At 37.9% G+C, this 20,472-nt stretch overlaps 1 protein-coding gene across 4 annotated transcripts in view; it reads right to left on the bottom strand.

The window, feature by feature from the left end:
* MAP3K15 (mitogen-activated protein kinase kinase kinase 15) overlaps positions 1-20,472 on the bottom strand; it is an 82,918-nt gene that overhangs the window by 48,265 nt on the left and 14,181 nt on the right. For 3 of the 4 annotated variants that reach the window (XM_058829428.1, XM_058829437.1, XM_058829447.1), the window contains 2 exons: positions 7,951-8,090; positions 4,617-4,640 (listed from right to left, as the gene is read on the bottom strand). In XM_058829428.1, the coding sequence (XP_058685411.1) occupies positions 4,617-4,640; positions 7,951-8,090 (164 nt within the window). Of the gene's footprint in view, positions 1-4,616; positions 4,641-7,950; positions 8,091-20,472 lie in introns of those variants that run through there. The other variant, XM_058829455.1, reaches the window with a different exon arrangement.

Raw genomic sequence — 20,472 nt, 5'->3', positions numbered from 1 at the left:
GCAATACTTCTTGGGATTATTAAGTTCATATAATGTAATCATACTTCAGAGTCTTGGCTCTCATTCCAATCCACTGGGGCTACTTAACTGGAGAATATGAGTCCAAGTGCCAGAATCTTTCTATTTAGTTTTCTTATATGTTCACTGCTTTGAAACAGTATATGCAGTCTAATTTATACAGCTACTGAAACCTCTGAAGAAACTTTCTGCCAATTACAATAAAAAAAATAATTTTTCAACATAAAAATTCCTTGTGGCAAGGATAAATTGCAATCCAGTTCCCTTTAGATCAAGGAGAGCTTTTGCTAATGACTGTTCCATGGCCCAGACATTATTCATTGCTTACTATAAGAGCTGCTACAGGATTACATGAAAAATAACCATTTAAATCTCTAAAAATACTTCATCAGGCCCACAGGCCTATGTATACGATGATAATAAACCTTTTGGTTTAATAGCCAGCCTACTTTCCTTTAAATACCTTCCCTGAATGCAGTTAACAGGGTTATTAAAATTTCTTCAGGCATATTATAAACTAAAGAATAACTAACTACTCTTTCTCCTCATGTTCTGTACTCAGTATAATAATTTTTCCATAGTAGAAAGTTCCAGTTTGTATTTTTGATGCCTCATTCAAACAAATTGAATGGATCGAAGTGTGCATCTCAGTGTGCAACCAATCCCAGAGCTATTGCCCAAAGGACTGAACATTTTGCTTCCTGACTCCAGCAGCTTTCTAAAGTTCCTTGTTCACTCTTTCCTCCACTCAATCATGAACCTTTTTTATTCATAATTTCTTAAGAGCCTGTAGCAGCAGATGAAATTTCCTTCCTTAAAAAAAATATCAAGGATGGCAAAAAATTTTTGACTCAAAATAGAAAAACTTCCCAATGGATTTTGTCTATTATATTGGTTTGGGGAAAGATTATTATTTAAGCATTTTTTGCTTTTGAAAATCCTTGAAATTTCATTTTTCTAGTAACCAATGTTTATGTGACATCTAAAGAAACTCCAAAGCAAAAGCATTTTCTATAGGTAATTTTCTCTCCTCTGCCGTTCAGTCCATTTTTCCATAATGACACCTCTTCTGCAAAACTGCATATTTGCCATTTATTTTACTAATAATAATTTTGACAGAAACTAGGAAGCTGTGCAATCTTTATTAAAACTAACAGAATGTCCTTAAAGCTCAGAGGAGGTCTACAGAAGGAAATCTAATGGATGGGACACAGAATCTTGAACTTCATGCCAGGGTAATTCTTTCTTGGGAACTGAACTCCCATAGAGAGAGGGAGGGAGGGATGGATGAATGGAAGGAAAGGAGAGAAGGAGGAAGGGAAGGAAGGGAGGGAGGCGGGAAAGGAAAGGGAAAGGGAAAGGGAAAGGGAAAGGGAAAGGGAAAGGGAAAGGGAAAGGGAAAGGGAAAGGGAAAGGGAAAGGGAAAGGGAAAGGGAAAGGGAAAGGGAAAGGGAAAGGGAAAGGGAAAGGGAAAGGGAAAGGGAAAGGGAAAGGGAAAGGGAAAGGGAAAGGGAAAGGGAAAGGGAAAGGGAAAGGGAAAGGGAAAGGGAAAGGGAAAGGGAAAGGGAAAGGGAAAGGAAAGGAAAGGAAAGGAAAGGAAAGGAAAGGAAAGGAAAGGAAAGGAAAGGAAAGGAAAGGAAAGGAAAGGAAAGGAAAGGAAAGGAAAGGAAAGGAAAGGAAAGGATCTACTCACACTCTTTTTTCAGACAGTAAGCTATTAAATCTCTCAGGCTTGCAACACTGCAGCTTGCTGCTGTATAATTTTCACTTTTAGATCAGCTAGACCCAGGCCAAATCTCAGCTGAATTGCTGACTTTTTTTCTCTGCATTGTTTTCAGCTTCTTGCCTCCTCCTCAATGCCAAATTAGAATGTTTTCTCTACAAGGAAAATATCCATTCTCTTCAAGGCTTCCTTTGTGATAGCAAATCACCCTGATGACACACTAGACATTCACCTTCTCTGCAAGTTCCACATCTGTTCTATGCTAAGATTGTTCTGCATCTTTGTAGATGATATGAGATTTGTAGGATAAATAGGAAAGGTGAGGGCAGGGAAACCTCAAGAAAGCTCTCAGCTACAGCAACCAGCCCAGAAAGTTTCACTCTTGCTGCTGGAACAAAGGTGTGCTGTGCCTGGCAACAATCTGAGTTGTTCCCCTTTTCTTACATACCCTGCAGATGCAAGGACACAAAGCCTGTAAAACATGGAGAGGACTTCTCCATATTCCTGTGGCTATCACAAGGCTGGAAAAAGGCTTAGGAGATATCTATCCTCTTTCTACCATGCTTCCAGCCCCTGATAAAAAGTGTATATATAAAAAGTGCTATTCCACAGTTATGGCAGAGGCATACCCATATTTTTCATGCAGGACAAACAAAAGGAAAACACAAAGCTCTACTACAGGGGAATTAATTATTGCATCTAATATTCAGCAACTAAACTGAAATAGTTATCTAATTATATATTTGACTGGACACAACAAATTCATGCCAATTATGTGCCTACTTAACAAGCACAGCAACCCTGACTAGCAATTCACTTCAAACAAGACATTGCCCATACAGTTGTAAAATATATAACCAAGTAATGAAGCAGTGGCACTATATTGGATCAATGATAAACTGTAAACCTCTTGTCACAACTCACTGGATTTGAAAGAAGTGGAAGCCAATTGTCTATTTTAAATAAACTTTGACTTAATAACCCATAGTTTTATCTTTTGAATTATTTAGCTTGCTTATAAGTTTGTTCTAATTTCTGAATAAAAATTACTGATAAATAATGAAATATGGGAGCACATTTATCTAATAAAAGAAGGTATGAACAACTTCAAATAATACAAAGAAGTCAAGAATCCATACTTGGTATTTAAAGTCATTTGTTTTTTAACTCAGTGTATTTTGCTCAGAATTTTTTTCTTAATTTAAGCACTTGAAGGAAATGGGTTAGACAATCCCACCTTTTTAAAGGAGGAATCAGGATCCTAGTTTAGGGATGTCTCCCTGCCCCTTCTGTTAGCCACAAGGTATTTAGAGGTCCAATACCAGACCCTACCCTAACAACTATATCACTAGATCCAAAGGTATGAAACTGAGTCAGGTTTAGGTTGAATATCAGGGAAAGGTTTGCACCCATAGGGTGATTGGGCACTGGAACAGACACCCCAGGGAAGTGATCACACCAAGAGCCTAACGGAGTTCAAGAAGTGTTTGGACAATGTTCTCAGCATGTGGTGTGATTTAGGGATGTCCTGTGCAAGGCCAGGAGTTGGACTCAATGATCCTGGTGGGTCCCTTCCAACTCAACATATTGTGTCATTCAATCTTGTCTTCTCTTCAGTGTGAAGGGAAATACCTCCCTTTCTGGAGAAAGAATCTGCCAAAAGAAAAAGACTGTAGGCTGCTAATCTGATTGCACTAGGTTGAACTTGCCACCCTCCCCTTTGCCATTTACTCCATTTCTGGTATTAGCACCAAATGGCTCACTCACAATTCTCCCTGTTGCTCTGGAAGGGAGAACATATGCTCCTGAAATTTTGGTCACCGCCAGCTGATGGACAGTAGTATTCATAAGCAAATCTGCCACATTCTGAGTCCCCCTTCACAGAGTCACATACCAATAAATGCAGTTCCTACCACACAGGTCAAACTGGTTCAAAGATCCCTGACACAGCCAGGAAGGATGACCTGCATTTACATGTGCTAAACCTGATCTATCTTTAGCCTATGTGGAGCACTGTGGCCAAGTCGAAACAGCAGCTCAAAATAAACTGCTGTGACTAACCCATTTTTTCTTCTAGTTCTCTTTAAAATTACTGTCAACCTCTAAGACCACTTTATTATTAATCCTGCTCAATACTGTTTAGAAGAAAATTAAAGTATATGGTGAATGGGAGGAAACAGGACAAATGGAAGTGTAAGAGGCTGGTAAATTCAGTTGTCCTCAAAATAACAGTGTGGAGGTTTTAATGAAAATAACCAGTGACATGGTGTGAACTATGGCAAAATATACAACTATATATGATACTGTGGCATATTTCAAAAAGCCTTAATAACTCCTACATTTTATCTTGTTTCAGACTTATTTGTTTGGCTTTACTTGAATTAAGTATAAGAATATTTTTACTTTGGGAAATAAGCTTTTCTAATAAATAAGCATTTCTAAGGAAATCTGTCAATTTGTAAGTTAGAGGAATATAGTTAGAGGTACACAGAAGCCAAAGCTGTTTGAGATACAAAAGTAAACCCCATTAAGACATCACAAACATCTACATTTGCACAAATGGGTGATAGTGGGAGAGGGAAAAAGAGACTTAGAATTTCTGAGTTTATATTTGGATCTGTCAACCTACAAATAAAACATATCTACTGGCACTTCACTACAACTTAGAATGGAATTGGTAGGGAAAAGTAATTTTAAAATCTAGCGTTACTTTGGAGTGTCAACAAGCTTTCCAAAAATTTGAATTACAGATAGGTAAAACAACTGCCTTTAATCATACAGAGCACATGTATGCTTGGCAGCTTTGGTATTAGAGTTGTTTCAAATGCAGGACCTTCATTTTGTGTTTTAAAATGAATGTGGATTTAATACTTACTGTGTTTTTCTGAGATACCATATCCTGTAGGGGGGGAAAAAGAAAATAATAGAAATGTTTATTTGTTTTTAATGGGAATTATAATTTCCAATAAAAATAACTGCTATACATACATTATATACACATATACATTTATATATATATATATGTGCACACAGATGTATTCTTCACAGTATAATCCATATTTCTTGACAAAGTAAATTCCCAGTAAAGGGACAGAACAACTCAAAAACAGTCTCTGTAGTTCAGGTCAGGAAAAAAATAAAAATTCAGTGAAGAAACCTACTTAAAGAAGTATTCAGAAAATAAAGAAAGTTGTACTTAGCAGTAACTGGAGTCTCTCAGACTCGGCACACCCAGTCACACTGAGCATTTGTGAGACAAAAGTATTCAAAGCTGGAGGGTTTTTCTCTCTGAAAGAGTATCCTTCAGATACCTAAGCCCCTTACTTACCCAGATTGGTTCACACCAACACATTCCTTCTACACCCTAATTCTTCTCACCTCAACATCTAATGAGAGATACTGAAACAATGAAGCAGATGATAAACTAATGGGCATGTAAGTCAGACCTCAGAGACTTCCAGTTGCTGGGAAGTAACCTTCTTTTCTCTTGGGTGATGGATTACATATTCAATGAACACTGCTTGGTCAAACTATAGAGGTCTCCAGGTAAGCCACACTACAAATATTAGACATAGACTTGTTTCTAAGTGCTCTGACAACCTGAGATGATTTTGCTTGAGCAACTTCATATCCAACAGCCTGAAATCCACTTGGACAACCACTGCACAGAAATGATCATGCCCATGCACCCATTTGCTCAACCACAGGCAAAAATATCAGGGGACATTTAAGAGGTCTAACTCTATAAATATGACTCTCTTGAAACCTAAATTACATATTCTTTTATATCCTCCGAACTAGGTTGTTTTGAAAGAACGTTGGCGAAACTGAAGAGACAGCTCTTGTGGCAATTTCAGGATAGCTCCTAAGAGATAAACTCTATAAAGTCAGGTTGCCAGAGCTTCACGGATCTTCAGCAGAAGTAACAGCAGTAACATCAATACTGCCTTTATAACACTTAGGCTGTGCACCACTTTAAAGAGTGTGCATAGCAATCCAGGTCCAAGTAAAGTAATACAATTCTAAACGGAAGTAAAAAAGCCCCGACCAAATTACTCATAAACTTCAGAATAAAGAAACATCAGAGGGTCAAAAAGGTACTAAAACATAAATGGAATTTCTAATTACCCTAATCTCCTTAAGCCAAATAAAGTACTTCATAACAGAAGTGATGGAAAGCTTAGACATCTGAAATATTTCATATCTGAAAATCAATGTCTACCTAGCTAAGCAAGTATCTCCAATAAGGCTTTATTCACTGCAGTTAAATATCTTTTTCAATTGGGAGAAACTAACTCTTCTGAAACCATCCAGCACCTAAGACATGGAATGTGTCATGAAGTGTTCTTTGCTAAAATACCCCACAAACAGTCCCTGCCTACCTTCTGAAGTATTCCTTAGAGAGGCGTATTAGCATATTTGAATGCTACCCAACACTGAACTGGGGCTTGATTGCTGAAGAGATACCAGCGACAAGAGGAGGACTGAACCCTGTCTCAGTGCCCAGCTTAAACCATTTGATACAGAGAATCTCTTCTAGCTAGTTCCAGCAACTTAAATCAACTCTTATGATCCCATCTAAGACATGCTATGGGCCTATTTAGGCCAAGGCGGTTATGCAAACAACTGAAAGATGAGTAAGATATCAGTGCCACTGAGGGAAGGTGAAGGCAGATAATAGTTTTTCTAGCCTTAAGTGACCTAGTCACATTCTGGTGTTCCCCAGTCCCTAGACTTGAGCTTTACACTATTAGAAAAAAGACTCAGAACTGACAGTGCAATGACTTGTAAGATCTGGCAACAATCAGTCTGAACATCCAACCACAGATGGATGTAATCCTGGAGATCCTTCAACACTCCAGTTACGGAGCAGAGGCTTGAGCATGTGCTTGCCATGAAGTGCAGAAATCAAAGCCAGAGTCCTCATTGGGCAGCAATAAATAGGAAACAACAAGCCTGTGCTTCCCAGACTTGTGCACATCCTTGGGAGAACCAAGTTGATCAGAACATCTGAGTGACAGCATAAGGAAAGATAAAAATGTGTTGATGAAAAATAAAAATGAAGTATTTAATGGCAGTCAGGTATATTAGCAGTAGTGGATGAAAAGCTGTATGCCTGCCCACCCTGATTAGGTGGAGGAAAGGAGAACGTGACAGTAATAGCTTGGCAAGTATCCGTACAGATAATCTCATTAAGCAAAGAGTGTGACAGGCTCCAGCTTTCTTGGGACTCCAGGACACATGGAATCTGAATGCATATGTGGACTACCACATGAAGAAAGGAAGTTTGGGTTATAGACACATGAAAGTAAAATCAAAGACATTGAGAGCAGAGAAGAGGAATGAGAAGCCATGACAGAATAGAGCTTTTCTTGGGAAAAAGGAGACAATATTCTTACAGGATCAAGAGAGGTTGGAGAACTCCTAAAAGGGTTTTTGGACACTAATGGTGTGAAAAAAAGCAAGAAACAATAACTCAAAATAAGGAAAAAATAACAAAGCATGAACAATGCTTCTCTCAGAGAAGGTAGCAAGAAAATGGATGAGATTAAAAGCAGCAATAGATGATACGGAGGACAAAAGTCTAAATGTGATGTAAAATAAAGAGAACCTGCACTGAGAAAGGCAGAAACATCCACAATATATGACTTGTATCCAGAACAGCAATTTCAGGACTTAGGTGTATAGCATGTATTTTCCTACTATAAAAATTAATAACAGCCCTATAAAAAATTTTGGTGAGGATGTCTTTTCCTATCTTCAAACAGCAATAAAAAGGAGATTCTAGTAGTCTTATCTAGTCAGCACTTACGGAATACAAACCTCATCTGACAGAAGTGCTTACATAGGAGTAGGCTGCAATACAGCCCTTGCTCAAGTGTCCTTATCATACAGGCCATAACTTTTCCTTACACGTGCTCTAATTAAAAGAAAGAAAGGAAGGAAAAAATCAGATCTGCTCCCTCAATTACAAGTCTAACTACCTGAAGCAAAATTACAAGTACCACACTATGAATCTTTTCTTACAAAAAAAAAGCATTTATTTATTCTATTATTACTGTTTTTGCTAATAGTTGCTTTTCCTTAGCAGGATTTAATTATGTAGCTCTCAGGAAATTACATTAAATGTGAGTTCCAGAATAACACAAACATCCCAGGTATTTAAAGATATTTCTAAAATGAAGCAGACTGTGAAGTGAGAACCTTACTTTGAGAGACTGAGCAGTGTCAGCATCAGTGTCATGGTAAAGAATAACGTTATTGGCCATGTCAAAGCTTTCACGCACGCCAAGGTGGTAGAACAGTGATGGTTGCTTGGAAATGTCACTCATGTCCACAACTGCAACATCTGAAATGAGAGAAGTGGAAAAGAAGAGAGAATGCTAAAAAAATAATAATCTTAAACAAAAATTTTATTCTTACACGGATTTAAAAGAAATCCTGAAATTACACACACACACTGGACAGACAAAGTCAACATTTTCAAATAAGGATCATTTTCTCATAAGAGAAGTAAATTTTATCCTTCATATAAGAGATAAGAGCCACTCATGAGATCATCAGAGTGTTACATTAACTGCGAGGCTGCGTTTACCAATCCTGCTTGAGGTTTTGAAATCACAGCATCAGAATGCCTCAGGTAAAAAACCAGCAAATTTGCACTTGCTACCTGAGGTCTGACAGCATGAATATCCATAGGAAAGAAACTTCAACTATTCAGGATGGAAACTCTAAAAATAATAATATAAGAAAAATAATAATATTAGAAAAATAGGGAAAATTGTGAGACCAAGCTTATTTGAAGAGGCTGAGGTTTGAAGAATGGGAAATTCCTAAAGAATAGAAGAAGAAATTACTCTGAAATTTACTCTTAAAAGCTACAGGCAAGATGTTCAAGATGGGGGGCACAGCAATGAGGGGATTCAAACACAAGTAGCCAGAACAAGACTTCTACTGCCCTTGTTTAGTGTTCCAGTCAGAAATACAAGAACATTTACATCTGTGCAAGATGAGCTATACAGGCAGCTAAAGAGATAAACCCATAATATCCCATATTATGCAGAACACCTGAGATACAGACAAAAGATTCTGAGTTTACCCTTTTGTTCTCATAGCAGCAATGCAGGAGGAGGGGGTAACTGGAGAAGAGTACACTTAATGCTGAGTTTTTATTTCTTTATCCTTATATCCTATATATTCCTAAGAAAATTTTTCTCTAAAGCTTTTTAGAGGTCTGTATCTATATCTGTCCCCTTTCACCACTTTGAGATAGATGGATGAATTGAAATCCAAAGTATTCATGAGAATAGAGCCTTGGCATTGAAACCACAGGGTAAGTCTGATGTTCAAAGCAGACTCCAGAGACTCAGAGCAGCTGGGCAGTAAATTCTACATCTCTTAAGGGGTAACAGACAGTGCCTGGTACATAAGGGGAAAGACAGAAGGGTGAGCTACTAAGTAAACAAGAAATCTAAAAGCAGGTCTCATGGCTGAGATCCAAATGCAGCAGCCAGTTAACCTTGTTTGCACCAAGATTACACATCACAAGAATCAATACTCCATACTTAGTATGCAGTTTCTTGGAAAAACCTGCAATGAATGTACCTCCTGTACAATTCCATCAGCCTATTCTGACCTACCACACAGAGGTCAGCCAGTCCCTCGGCTATTACCATGAGACTCCTGTTAAAGCACAAGGAACATTTTGAGTCTGAAGACCTGCTTTAAGACCAAAACATCACTGTTCAGGAGCAAAACCAAACATAAAAAAACCCAAACCCCAAAATATCCCAAACCCCAACAAAACACACAAAAAATCCAAATGTACCTCCCTCCCCTACCAAAGAAACAAATCCATAGCACAAAGTTACAGCATAAGAAAATCCCCTTATTCATATAAAAATCAAATCCTGCACCATCTACAGATGATCTTTCCAGTTCCAGTGTTTAGCCAGCTGCCTGCAGCATGGATAAAATTCTTCGTGTATTGCACACTGTAGTGTCATGTAACTGAGAGAACATGAAAAAGTAAACCCCAGCTCCATAAATCCAACAGAATCTAGATTACACCAATATTGCAAAATCCAACTAACAAGCAGACTGAGAATGAAAGACTATCTAGGGAAAAAAAATTAGGAGCTTGGATGGTTTTTAGTGCTTGTATAAGAATGTTTTTGGGGAATCAGAGTACTGTGAAATCAAAATCATCATCCTGGAAAGAGAATTCAGATAATGCATTCTTATTGTACACAGATATTGCATTTTCAATACAACATGAGCAATGATTTGTAACAGAGTTCACTGAAATAAGGTTATACACAGCTCATTGCCACATCTGGACTACAACTGAAATTTGTCTTCTGTTGATTGCTGCTTCATAGCAACATAAGTGGTATCAAAAACATATGACATGGACATAAGAACAGAAGTAAGCACCTCTATTTAAAAGGGTAGTTATTCATCCTTTATTAATTCTCACATGATAAAAAGATTTATGAGAACAGGTTTTCTTTGCTTATTCACACCTCATAAACACAGGTGCGAATAAGATAAAATAAAAATAAAACAAAATGCAGAGTAGCAGAGATGAAGATGTACCACAAAAATATGCATGCAAGTTAAAAAAAAGCCCCAGGAAGATAACTGAGTGGATTGAGTTTCAGCATGGGAGCCAAGGAATGAAACAGAAGGATGTGACAGCAGACAGAGGCAGATCATCCAAAGTGCTCTTTGCTGTGGGCTAGAGCAGAGATGAGAAGCTGCATTCCTTTGGAGCTCTTCAAGCCCTCCTCCAGGAGCAACAACAGCAGGCTTGGAGCAGAGAGGAAAAAGATCTAATTACAAAGCAGATTTACTTATCTGCTAGTGTAATGCAGCATGAACACAGAGGGCCCATGAAATTAATGCAAATTTGGGTGGAGAATATATGACCAACAGTAAACACTTATAAAATCAGTAGATCTCTGAGATGCACCCAGTGCATGGGGTGCTGAGAGTGCAGAGCTCAGTGTCGCTTATGGCTGGGTCTGAGCACTGTCCCCAGAACTACTGTTTTCAGGGGTACATCTCTCTTCTCAGAGTAAGGCAGTTTTGTGAGTCATGTAATGAACAAAGCTAGTATGGAACACCACAAATACTTCTGTTTCAGTTATATTTCTTTCATGATTTAGACTAAAATTCTTCATTTACAGTTCTTTAAAAGCAAGATATAGGGCCCTTCACTTCAACCATGCATTTAGAATGGCTGATAAGAGAGACAGGAATTTCCTTGAACTTCCAGAGACACATTAAAAGAAATAACTTCAACACTAGTATATGCTTTGCAAATCTTGATTTATGAATAGAAACCTAAGTAAATCAGAGTTTATTCTCAACTCCCATTCTCTGTAATAAAAGAGCCCGGTCAGCCAAATATACTTTTGGACTTCCCTTGACAAATTGAGGTTGAACCTCCATTACAGACAGGGGTGAAGCAAAAGCCAATGGCAATTTTTATCCAATCTTATCACACATGAGAAATTTTATGAAGTAATGAAATATTTCACACAGGCCTAAATGACCAGTGGAGAGGGTTTCCTATGTTCAGAAGGAAAGAGAGAGAGCAGGGGAAGATATAGCCTCTCTGGAAAGACAGAAAGCTTCCAAGTGAAAATCTGTATAATGCATCCACCAGACGCAGTGGAGGGGTGGGAATGTGCCTCATGTTGCATATGACCAACTTTGAATTATTCTGGAACAGAACATTTAAACTCATGGCTTCTTTTCTGCAGTGACAACTCGTGTTCAAAAGAGCATACCCATAAAAATGTGTTCTCCCTCATTTCTTCTTAAGCACAGCATATATTTTCAACTGTTTTTGTTCTCTAGTAGTTGCCTATGAACCCAAAAACTGATCTCAGTTTGTTACGTGATTGCAGTTCATTTATCTAGGCTTTTGTTTTCACTGTAAAATGATTATGGTATGTGTGTATTTGTAGTGCATTAAGATAATTCAGCACTATATACATTCTTGATTAGGTCACTGCATTGTTGCAGCAGATGGCACATAATTCATTTAATGTACTGCAGCTTACATATTTTAACATTAGTGTGTCTTACGAGAGCAGACAGAGAAGAGACGAATAACTGTGACAACAGAAAATTAGAGATCATCAACTGTGGTAAAATAGGAGACTATGAAACTAACAAATAATTCAACATGAAAAACATTATTAAACAGGTTAAGACCAGAGGACTTATTTCTCTATCTGAAATGCACCTGAAGACATCATATAATTTAATGATCTAAGTAAATCACAAGTCTTCACGTGGCTTTCTTATGATTTATGATATGGTTAGCAAAACAAAAAGGACAATTTTGGCATCAGCTTTTGGCATCTGTAAGTTAAAAAGTAATAAACAGACGAAAATTAAGAAATAGCCTGAAATATACTGATAGTTAAATGGAATCTAGGGGGCCTAACAGAAGAAAAAGGTCAAAAATGTCTGCACTGCTTTCAACTTCTAATCTAAGATTCACTTCCACCCAGCCTTATCCATGTACAGAGCAAAAACCTTACTCCATTTTTTTGACTCATTGTTTTTCAGCGTTTGGAACCTTTCTATACATAACAGATTTAAAAAACACTCCCAAACTTAATGTGATAATTGAAATTTTATTGGAGGAAAATGCAGAACTCAGCCCTTTGCTATTCACTAGCACCCTGAAAATTATGAACCTTACATTAGTATTGCTTCAGATGATTGGCTATTTGCATCAGTTAGTACATTAAAAAAATATGTCATTTCTTGAAAACCACTGAAGAAAACTATCAAAGTTTTCACAAAAACAACAATACTCCTACAGAAAAAGAAATGAAAAATCCTTAACTTCAGAATACATATTAATTTTGATTTCAGCACAGCCCTTTAAAGAAGATAATACCAAAGTTTTTACAAGGAAACAATTATGGAAAACTTGGTGTATTTGCAAAACCAGGAACCCTTTGCAGCTTTCACTTAAGCTAAAACAAAAGGCACAGCACTGTCAACTTTATTACACCCTATACTCCCAGAAACTGGGAAGCTCAAGGTAATAAAGCACATTTGTAAAATCTACCAAAAGAACTGTTGAGGTGATTTTTCAGCACAGTTCTTTTATACCAGCAAACTGCCAGTGGCCTCCATTAGATCCTAGGCATAAGCCAATGTTAGCAAATGTCAACATTTGTGATGATATTATGGCTTTCACAATGAACCAAGTTTCATTTAAATCTTACTGCTTTTTAATCATGGTATCTTGTAAAAATCTGCTTACTTTTCTCAGAAAAAATATTGTTCCAATTACAATCTAAAGCACCAAATTAAATACAGATATTGCCTTAGAAGCTGAAGGACCCAGGAGACAAAAATAAAGCTTTTTTTAAATTTAGGATTTTTAAGTATTTCAATTCAACCTTTTCAAGTTTTTGCAATGTTATAGCGTGAACTTTGCTAACATCACTGGTTTGCTATAGGGACAGAATTGGTAATAAAAATAAAAACAAACTAATCAGTAATGAATTGTCCTGCAATATAGATTTGTATATGTTATAATCACATTAAACAGCATTTTAAAAACAACTTCATGTATTGCAAGCTACACTTCTTGTAGATTAAAACCAAGTGCTCCACTTCTTTATAAACACTAAAATTAAAATTAACTGTAATAATTCATAAATTGCTTACAAAGCACTCTAAGAAGAAAATTTTTTTATAAGCTGCAATCAACTTTTGCAAAAGAGTCCTGGAGTGGCTGGAGCCTTGACTACAAATTCCAGCCTACTGCCTACTTCAGAAAAGGAAACAGAAGCATGCACACTGTATGCCTGAAACTTTTTGATGCACAGATGGCACTTCCTTTGGAAAGGGCTTACAGTTCACAGGCAAAAGGAAGTGATTCAAAGGACAGGGAAAATAAGAATTAAATTAGATATGAATCCTCATATCAGTGTGGGAAAAAAGATTTCTTTCTGTTCACATACAGTAAGCACTGAAAAAAAAAAAAGGTGACATTATCAGGTTTTATTAATGACACTAACCAGAAATTGGAGAAAGAAGAAAACTTTATTACTGGCCAAATAATTTTTAATTCACTATTTTAAAATTATTGTTATCTTGAGAAGATAACAGAGAATTCCAGTTCTAGTACATTGTCCATATACACACTCTGACTATAAAATGAAGCAAAATCTAAACTTAGTCATATCTTGCTTTTGACAGCTCTAATGGATCTCTTTAGGAATTCTTAAAACCTGGGCATCAAGTGGCAAAAATTCTGAAAGGTACTTTTCCATGGTTTCTGTGTTTGCCCAGGAAAATAAAAGAACTGTTGTGGTTACCACTGAGCGGTAATTTCAGACTTCTGCTGTTTTATAAAAACCGAGCAACACCTCTAATCTTTGTTCTCAGACTGAGCTTCTCACTCGCTTTTGACTTAGTTGTGGCATTACATCTGCAACAGGTTTTATGCTATAAAGTGATTTACTAAAGAGAAAAGACACCACACCCCAAAATGTGTCACTTCTCCTCCCACCAAGCAAAATGGAAGGCAACACCATAGTGCCTAACAATTATAAAAGCCAGCATTCTTAGAACCACAAACATAGGGGGCAAAGTCAGACCTTTCTTTTGCATTTCCTCCTTTCTGTGTGTCAAATCTTGCTCTGGAAACCAGCTTCACATCCTTCCCCATGAAAGTGCTCTGCTCAGTGAATGTGAATGCAGCAAGTACTGAAGATGAACTATGTATTAGCTGAGCAGCAGCAGCATTCTTGACTAAGGAAAGTTTGCTCTTAAATAACTTTCCTGAAAGGACAGGCAAATCCTGAGCTCTGCTATAACTAGGAAACCAAAAAAATTCAATTTTTAAGATAAGCCTTTCCACCACCCAGAAGCATTACTAACTGTAGCAATTCAAAGATTGCTTTGCTCCACTCACACAACACATCAACACTGGCACTGTCCCACCTCCAGAGACAATTCTGGGAACAGCTGTGTTAAGCAAAGTGGGCCAGCTGGTCTTTGTGTGGAAAGCAGACACATCCATGTAAAGAAGGAGGAAGAGGAGGAGGAGGAACAGCTGACAACTGAATGTTTCTAACCATAGCATTTGGGTGATGTTACAATGTCCTTTCATGTGGCCCAGCAAGGCAGCTCCTCCTTCCTACGCACATGAAAAATTTGGAACATTCAATCTGAATCGTCTCAGCTCCTGGGGCAAAGAGCTGAAATAATGCAGGTTTTAAACTACCAGAATGGTTAAAACTTACTAAGAAAAGTTGTAGTGCTTACAGTCTGATTACAGTCTGAAAATGGAGGTAAGAAAGCTGGAACATTTATTTTTCATGTATAGGTAATAGTAGTGCCTTATAAAGCTTCCAGTGAAAGCCCTGGGAGCACCCCCAGGGTCCTGAAATGGCACAGGAATGAGCACTTTTTGGACAGCCAAGCTGCAGGTGATGAAATGTGAAGTGCAAAGAAGCAGACAACAAAATAATCCAGCGTATCACAAACAGAGGCACATGTAGCTGGAGTGAAACTCGTGATGAATGCAACCAGCACAGCACCGTGTGCACAGAGCCTGTCAGTATTTTAATGTAGGTAAAGAATGCAAAACATGTATTTGTTTTAAATATTTTGTTGAGTCATAACTAGAGACAAATTTCTTGCTCTTGAGATCAATTCTCACCTGTAATCTTTTGTCCTTTTAATTTCAAATACTAGCTTTGGCAACATTTGGAAGTTTTAGTCCTAGGCTATCTTAGTATCTTGCAATGTATGATATTATAACATTCCCTGGCAATTCCTATCCAGCAAAATCAGCCCTCAGAGGATACTGTGAAAATCAGACAACCATCCAAAACAACAGAACAGACTGAGGGGCCAAAACTCATCTCTGGCTTCTGTAATTCTGTACAAAATCCCCCTTTCATACAAACAACTCCAGAACAGGGTTACATGAAGACCTGAACATTACCGCCAGTAATCATTTTAGTGCTGTGGTGTTACTTTACAGATACTGCATCTTTCATCTGTCCTCTGGTACATGGAACGCACACTAAAAATAGAATCAGAACATATTTTTCATGCTTCAGTGGCATTTATTGCAACTCAGGAGAAACCAGTATCTAAAACAACTCATTTTTCTATACCACAACAAAGTTTTCGTGCCATATTTATAATTAATACATATTCCTTAATATCTAAATATCTGTTCCAAAAATTACATCATCCAAGAAACTGCACTTTAGCTGAAAGGAACAGGACAAATTACAGCAGGTGAGCAACACTGCTGGTTCTAGGAATTGATCTGTAACCCGAGTTCCCGTTTATTTTTATGTTTTGGGGTTTTCTTATTCATTAGATATGTCATCTGAAGCTTTCCAATTCTTTGCCGTGAAATTGCATATTAGGAATTATTTTATTAAATGAAAGCAAGGACTCTTCCAAAAACCTTTGACAGTAAAAGCTTTAAGAAACATTTTTGATACTTATTAAATACAAATAAAACTAATCTTCAAACAGGGCAAGACACTGTTTTAAAATAACAGGGCAATTCTATTGATCTAGAAAAGCCAAAATTGTGCTAAAAGCATGCCTATGCTTATTATTTTTTAAACTGATCTTCAGGGAGAGTCCTTCAAACTCTGCCAAATCAGAATATAACCAGCACCCACAAGAACTGGCATGGGAAGAAAAGTAATGCAGTTAATGTAATACAGAGGGCATCCAAGCTCAGAATGTGTTTTTAATACTTTTGCACAAATATGAAGAGGAGAAATATTGTATGATTGGAAACACATGAAAATAACCTCTCTCAGAAGATAGCATAATTTCTGAATTCTTTGTTCTTTGTTTTTTTTACAGTTGGTAGTTTAGGGAAAGAAGGAAACAAAGAACTAATCCTCAAAGAACTCTTCTTGAAATATTGAATGGCAGAAATTAGGAATAATTCACTGTAAGCAGTGCATGTCTGGGCTTAGAAATTGCTCAATATCTTTCATGACAAAGCTTTCCTTTCAGTCCTTTTTACCTTTGCCAAGTCTTTGCTTCAGGTTGTTGGGTTTTGTTAGTTTCTTTTTTCTATTTAAGAGATTTAATTACAACCAACTCAAGCCATTTTGGGACTGTATTGGAGAACTTATTTTTCTGGCCACTGTTAAACATCCTCTCATGGCAAATTAAGAAAACCTACTGCTTTCAAGCAGCAAACCAGAAATTTGTCAGATGTGTGAGGCTATCTGAAAGTAACTCCCCTTAGCCTCATGAACTGCTGCCCATTCCAAAGTGAAGTTATTGGCAGTGAGCTGGTCAGAGAGCCACAAGGGAGATGCTTGGTCTCAGATGAGCCTGTCCTCACTGCCTTCACTGCCAATACAGAGAGGGGAAAAGTGCTTTTAAAGCCCCATTCCTCTGAGCTGTTAGAAGCCTCCTTTGGGAGATGAATTGCAGCCCAGAATCACCTGTTTCTCTCTACTACCTAGGAGGGGAGTCCAAGCAACTACAGACATCCACACTTGTTACAGTGTGTGCTGCAACGAGATCCCAGAGAGCGACCTGTGTCTCTGAGCCCAGAGCACACCATAGAAAATGCATTTATTTATTGTGATTATTTATGATTTGAGATGAAGGGATGTGCTCCAGTTTGGCAATCCAACAACTGTTTATTGAACACAGCCTCAAATAGGTGCAGGGACGAGAACCAAGGATTGGGATCAGGGCACAGGGTTAAATGAGGGGCAAAAGGGGCAGATCTGAGGGTCAAGGTTCAATGGGGACAAGGGAAAGTGGTGCAGGGGAGTGGATAAGGGTTGGGAGAACCAAGGGGATAACAGAGTGGAACAATGTGGAAAAACAGAGCCAGTGGGGGTTAAAAGAAGGAAGAACATTCTAGGAAGGGTACATGAATGGTAAACAGGGGCTGAACAAGGGTGACATCAATCCCCACACACACCAGAACCCAAAAGACACCAACATGTGGCTACAAAAGGCCCATGGGAGGGAGGCCTTTTCTTACTCTATTCTAGAGTCTCTCCCCTTTTGCCTCTGCCTCTTCAGGGTTGGGGCATTTTGGTAACAGGCCCCTGGGCCTCCACACACACTGAAGGTGTTCAGTGCCACAACGCCCCTGCCACAGAGCCTCACAACTCTTCTTTGAAGAATTTCATTAACCATTTAGGCATTTCAGTCAAGAATTATATAATCTCAGCAGATGTTTTCCTGGATATGTTCCCATCAGTTAACCAACAAAATGGCCAATGGAGAAGGACTGTAGATCTTTCTCATCAGTACTTTACTCACATTCTCTCTATATGTGAGAAAAGAAGCATTGTCACAATTCAAACCCTCACCTAAGATTTCCACGGGTCTCTCAAACACTTAACTCTTGCTCGAGTTTTCCATAAGTTGGGAGCTCATTTGTGAGTCCCAGTGTACAACGTTGTTTGTTTTGGCACTCAGTATTATACAGTTGTGGGGATGACTGTTCTTTAAGAGGTGTTTTTGCATGCGCTGTCTCAGCCAACCTGACTGTTCAATTACAACCTGATACAACCTGACTGTTCAATTACATTGAAGCATTGACTATAACCTCCCAGGCTATGGGTAATGTTTATACATGAGTTAAATTTTTAGCAAAAATACCTTCAAGCCAAATATAAGCATTACATTTCCCTGCAAGACAAAGTGATTAATATAAAAGCTAGTAATAGACTTTACCTTATATTTTATTTAAATTTTTTTTCCTTTCATACCATAGCTTATGAGGTCCCAGGAACAACACAATGTCAAGTCTGAGGGAGTTAACTCACAGTAGTGTGAGTGGTCAAAGTCAAAAAGACAAAGTCCACACACACAGTCTCTGGAAACTCATACAGCACAGACCCCTTTACACAGCCTCCCTTGAGGAAGGACTGTAAAAATCTACCCATTCTGGCACCACAGTCACAGGTCTCTATATCAGATGGATCCTGCCAAGATCTATACACTGGTAATAAATTAATTACAAAAGTTGTGACATGCACAAGAGATCAATATTTATACCATTTCTGTTAAAGCTCCCAGGTTAGGAACTGAGAGAAATCTCATTGCTTGCATCTTAGCCTTTTCAGTGGTTTTGTGGCTCTGGCAAATGAATGTTTATGGCTGCCTGCAACTCCTACCTCTTTCACATGATCCACTGTCTCTGAGTCTCTCTCTCATCATCCTGGTCTCCTCTTATCCCTTAACCTATATTTAACTTGGCAATCTCTAGCTAACTCAGTGCTAGCACAGTAGCAGACAGAAGTTCTGTCACTGCAGCTAATCAGTCCTGTGAGTGGTATCAGCTACCAGCTTCACACTATCATCTGAGGAAACTACTTCAAGAAACTGTTAAACTTAACAATAATTGAAAGAAATAAAGGTTAAAAACTTAATTCCAGGAAAACTCACTTTTTCCATATCATATAACAAAAGACATCTGCATCTGTAACTAAAAAATCCAATTCTGTAAGTAGTAAAAACAGCTCTAGGCTGAGATGGTACACACCTCTTATAATCACCTGCACTGAATTATAATCATATTTCATGAGTGCCAAAACAAAGTACTTACATTTAAAATTACTATTATTTAAACCTTGTAAACACGCACCCATCAGATGTAAAATGGAGAAAAAAGAGACAAAGCAATTGGCTATTTCAGGTTGACATCACTCACTTGACCATGTACAGTGTAAAAAAACAAAAACTATTAATCACTACATGTTTCAGGATAAACAATCCTTCCTTTATATATACTGTGAAATACTCTATCACAGACTGATAAATAAGTAGTGATACTGGCTACCTAACCATTGTTAAAATACACTAAAAAATCTTAACATTCTAATAAACTTTTTTAAGCACAGCTGTGCTGGTTTTGGCTGAGATAGAGTAAATTTTCTCTTTTTTTTTTAATTGCCATTTTAAACACTATGGTCTGGTTCAAAGCGAGCAGAGGTGCAGATTTTAATAGATACACCTTCACATGGTTACAACTACGATTTGAGTTGCATGTCATAAAAATGCTTATAGCAGGAACCACTGGAGGAGAAGCCTTACAAGAAGCAGTGCATGTGCAACAGTAATCCAACCTGAGCTAGTCTTGGTGCCAAATAACACAACACAAGCAGCTTTTGCCTTACATTAAACTGTCCTTTTCTCAACCCACTAATTGTTTCACTTCTACTCTTCCAGTTCTCTCTCCAACCCTGCAGGTGAGGGAGGGAGTGTGTGGTGTTCATCTGCCTGCTGGGATTACCCCATGAGAACAGCTCACAGCAGACCAGTGACTGTGGGGTATGTGGGCAGTTCCCATCAGCCTCTGGCTGCTGAGATAAGCAATGACACCATGACAGAGGCTGACAACATTGCAGGAATAAAAAGGGCATTATCATGGCTTAAGCAACTGAATGCTTGTCTGCAAAACTGAATTCCATACCTGCTTCTTCCTACCCCACAGCTGCTGTGTGATGCTAGCCTAGTCACATAAACTGGGATTTCAGGGATGGGCTTGTTATGCAGTTATTAAGATTCTGAGTTTCAGAAGGAAAAAAATACATCACTGAAACAAAAACAGTGACTTTGAAAAACAGAGCCCTCATTTTAAAGGTACTTTGTAATAAACCCAATGCCTTCAGAGAGAAGAAAATTCCTAATATTTTACCTAAGAGACTCACTTCTATCATCCTATT

The sequence above is a fragment of the Poecile atricapillus genome, chromosome 1 (assembly GCF_030490865.1).
Source record: "Poecile atricapillus isolate bPoeAtr1 chromosome 1, bPoeAtr1.hap1, whole genome shotgun sequence".
Taxonomy (NCBI): domain Eukaryota; kingdom Metazoa; phylum Chordata; class Aves; order Passeriformes; family Paridae; genus Poecile; species Poecile atricapillus.
The sequence above is the reverse complement of the archived record's forward strand: the minus strand, read 5'-3'. Positions and strand labels throughout refer to the sequence as shown.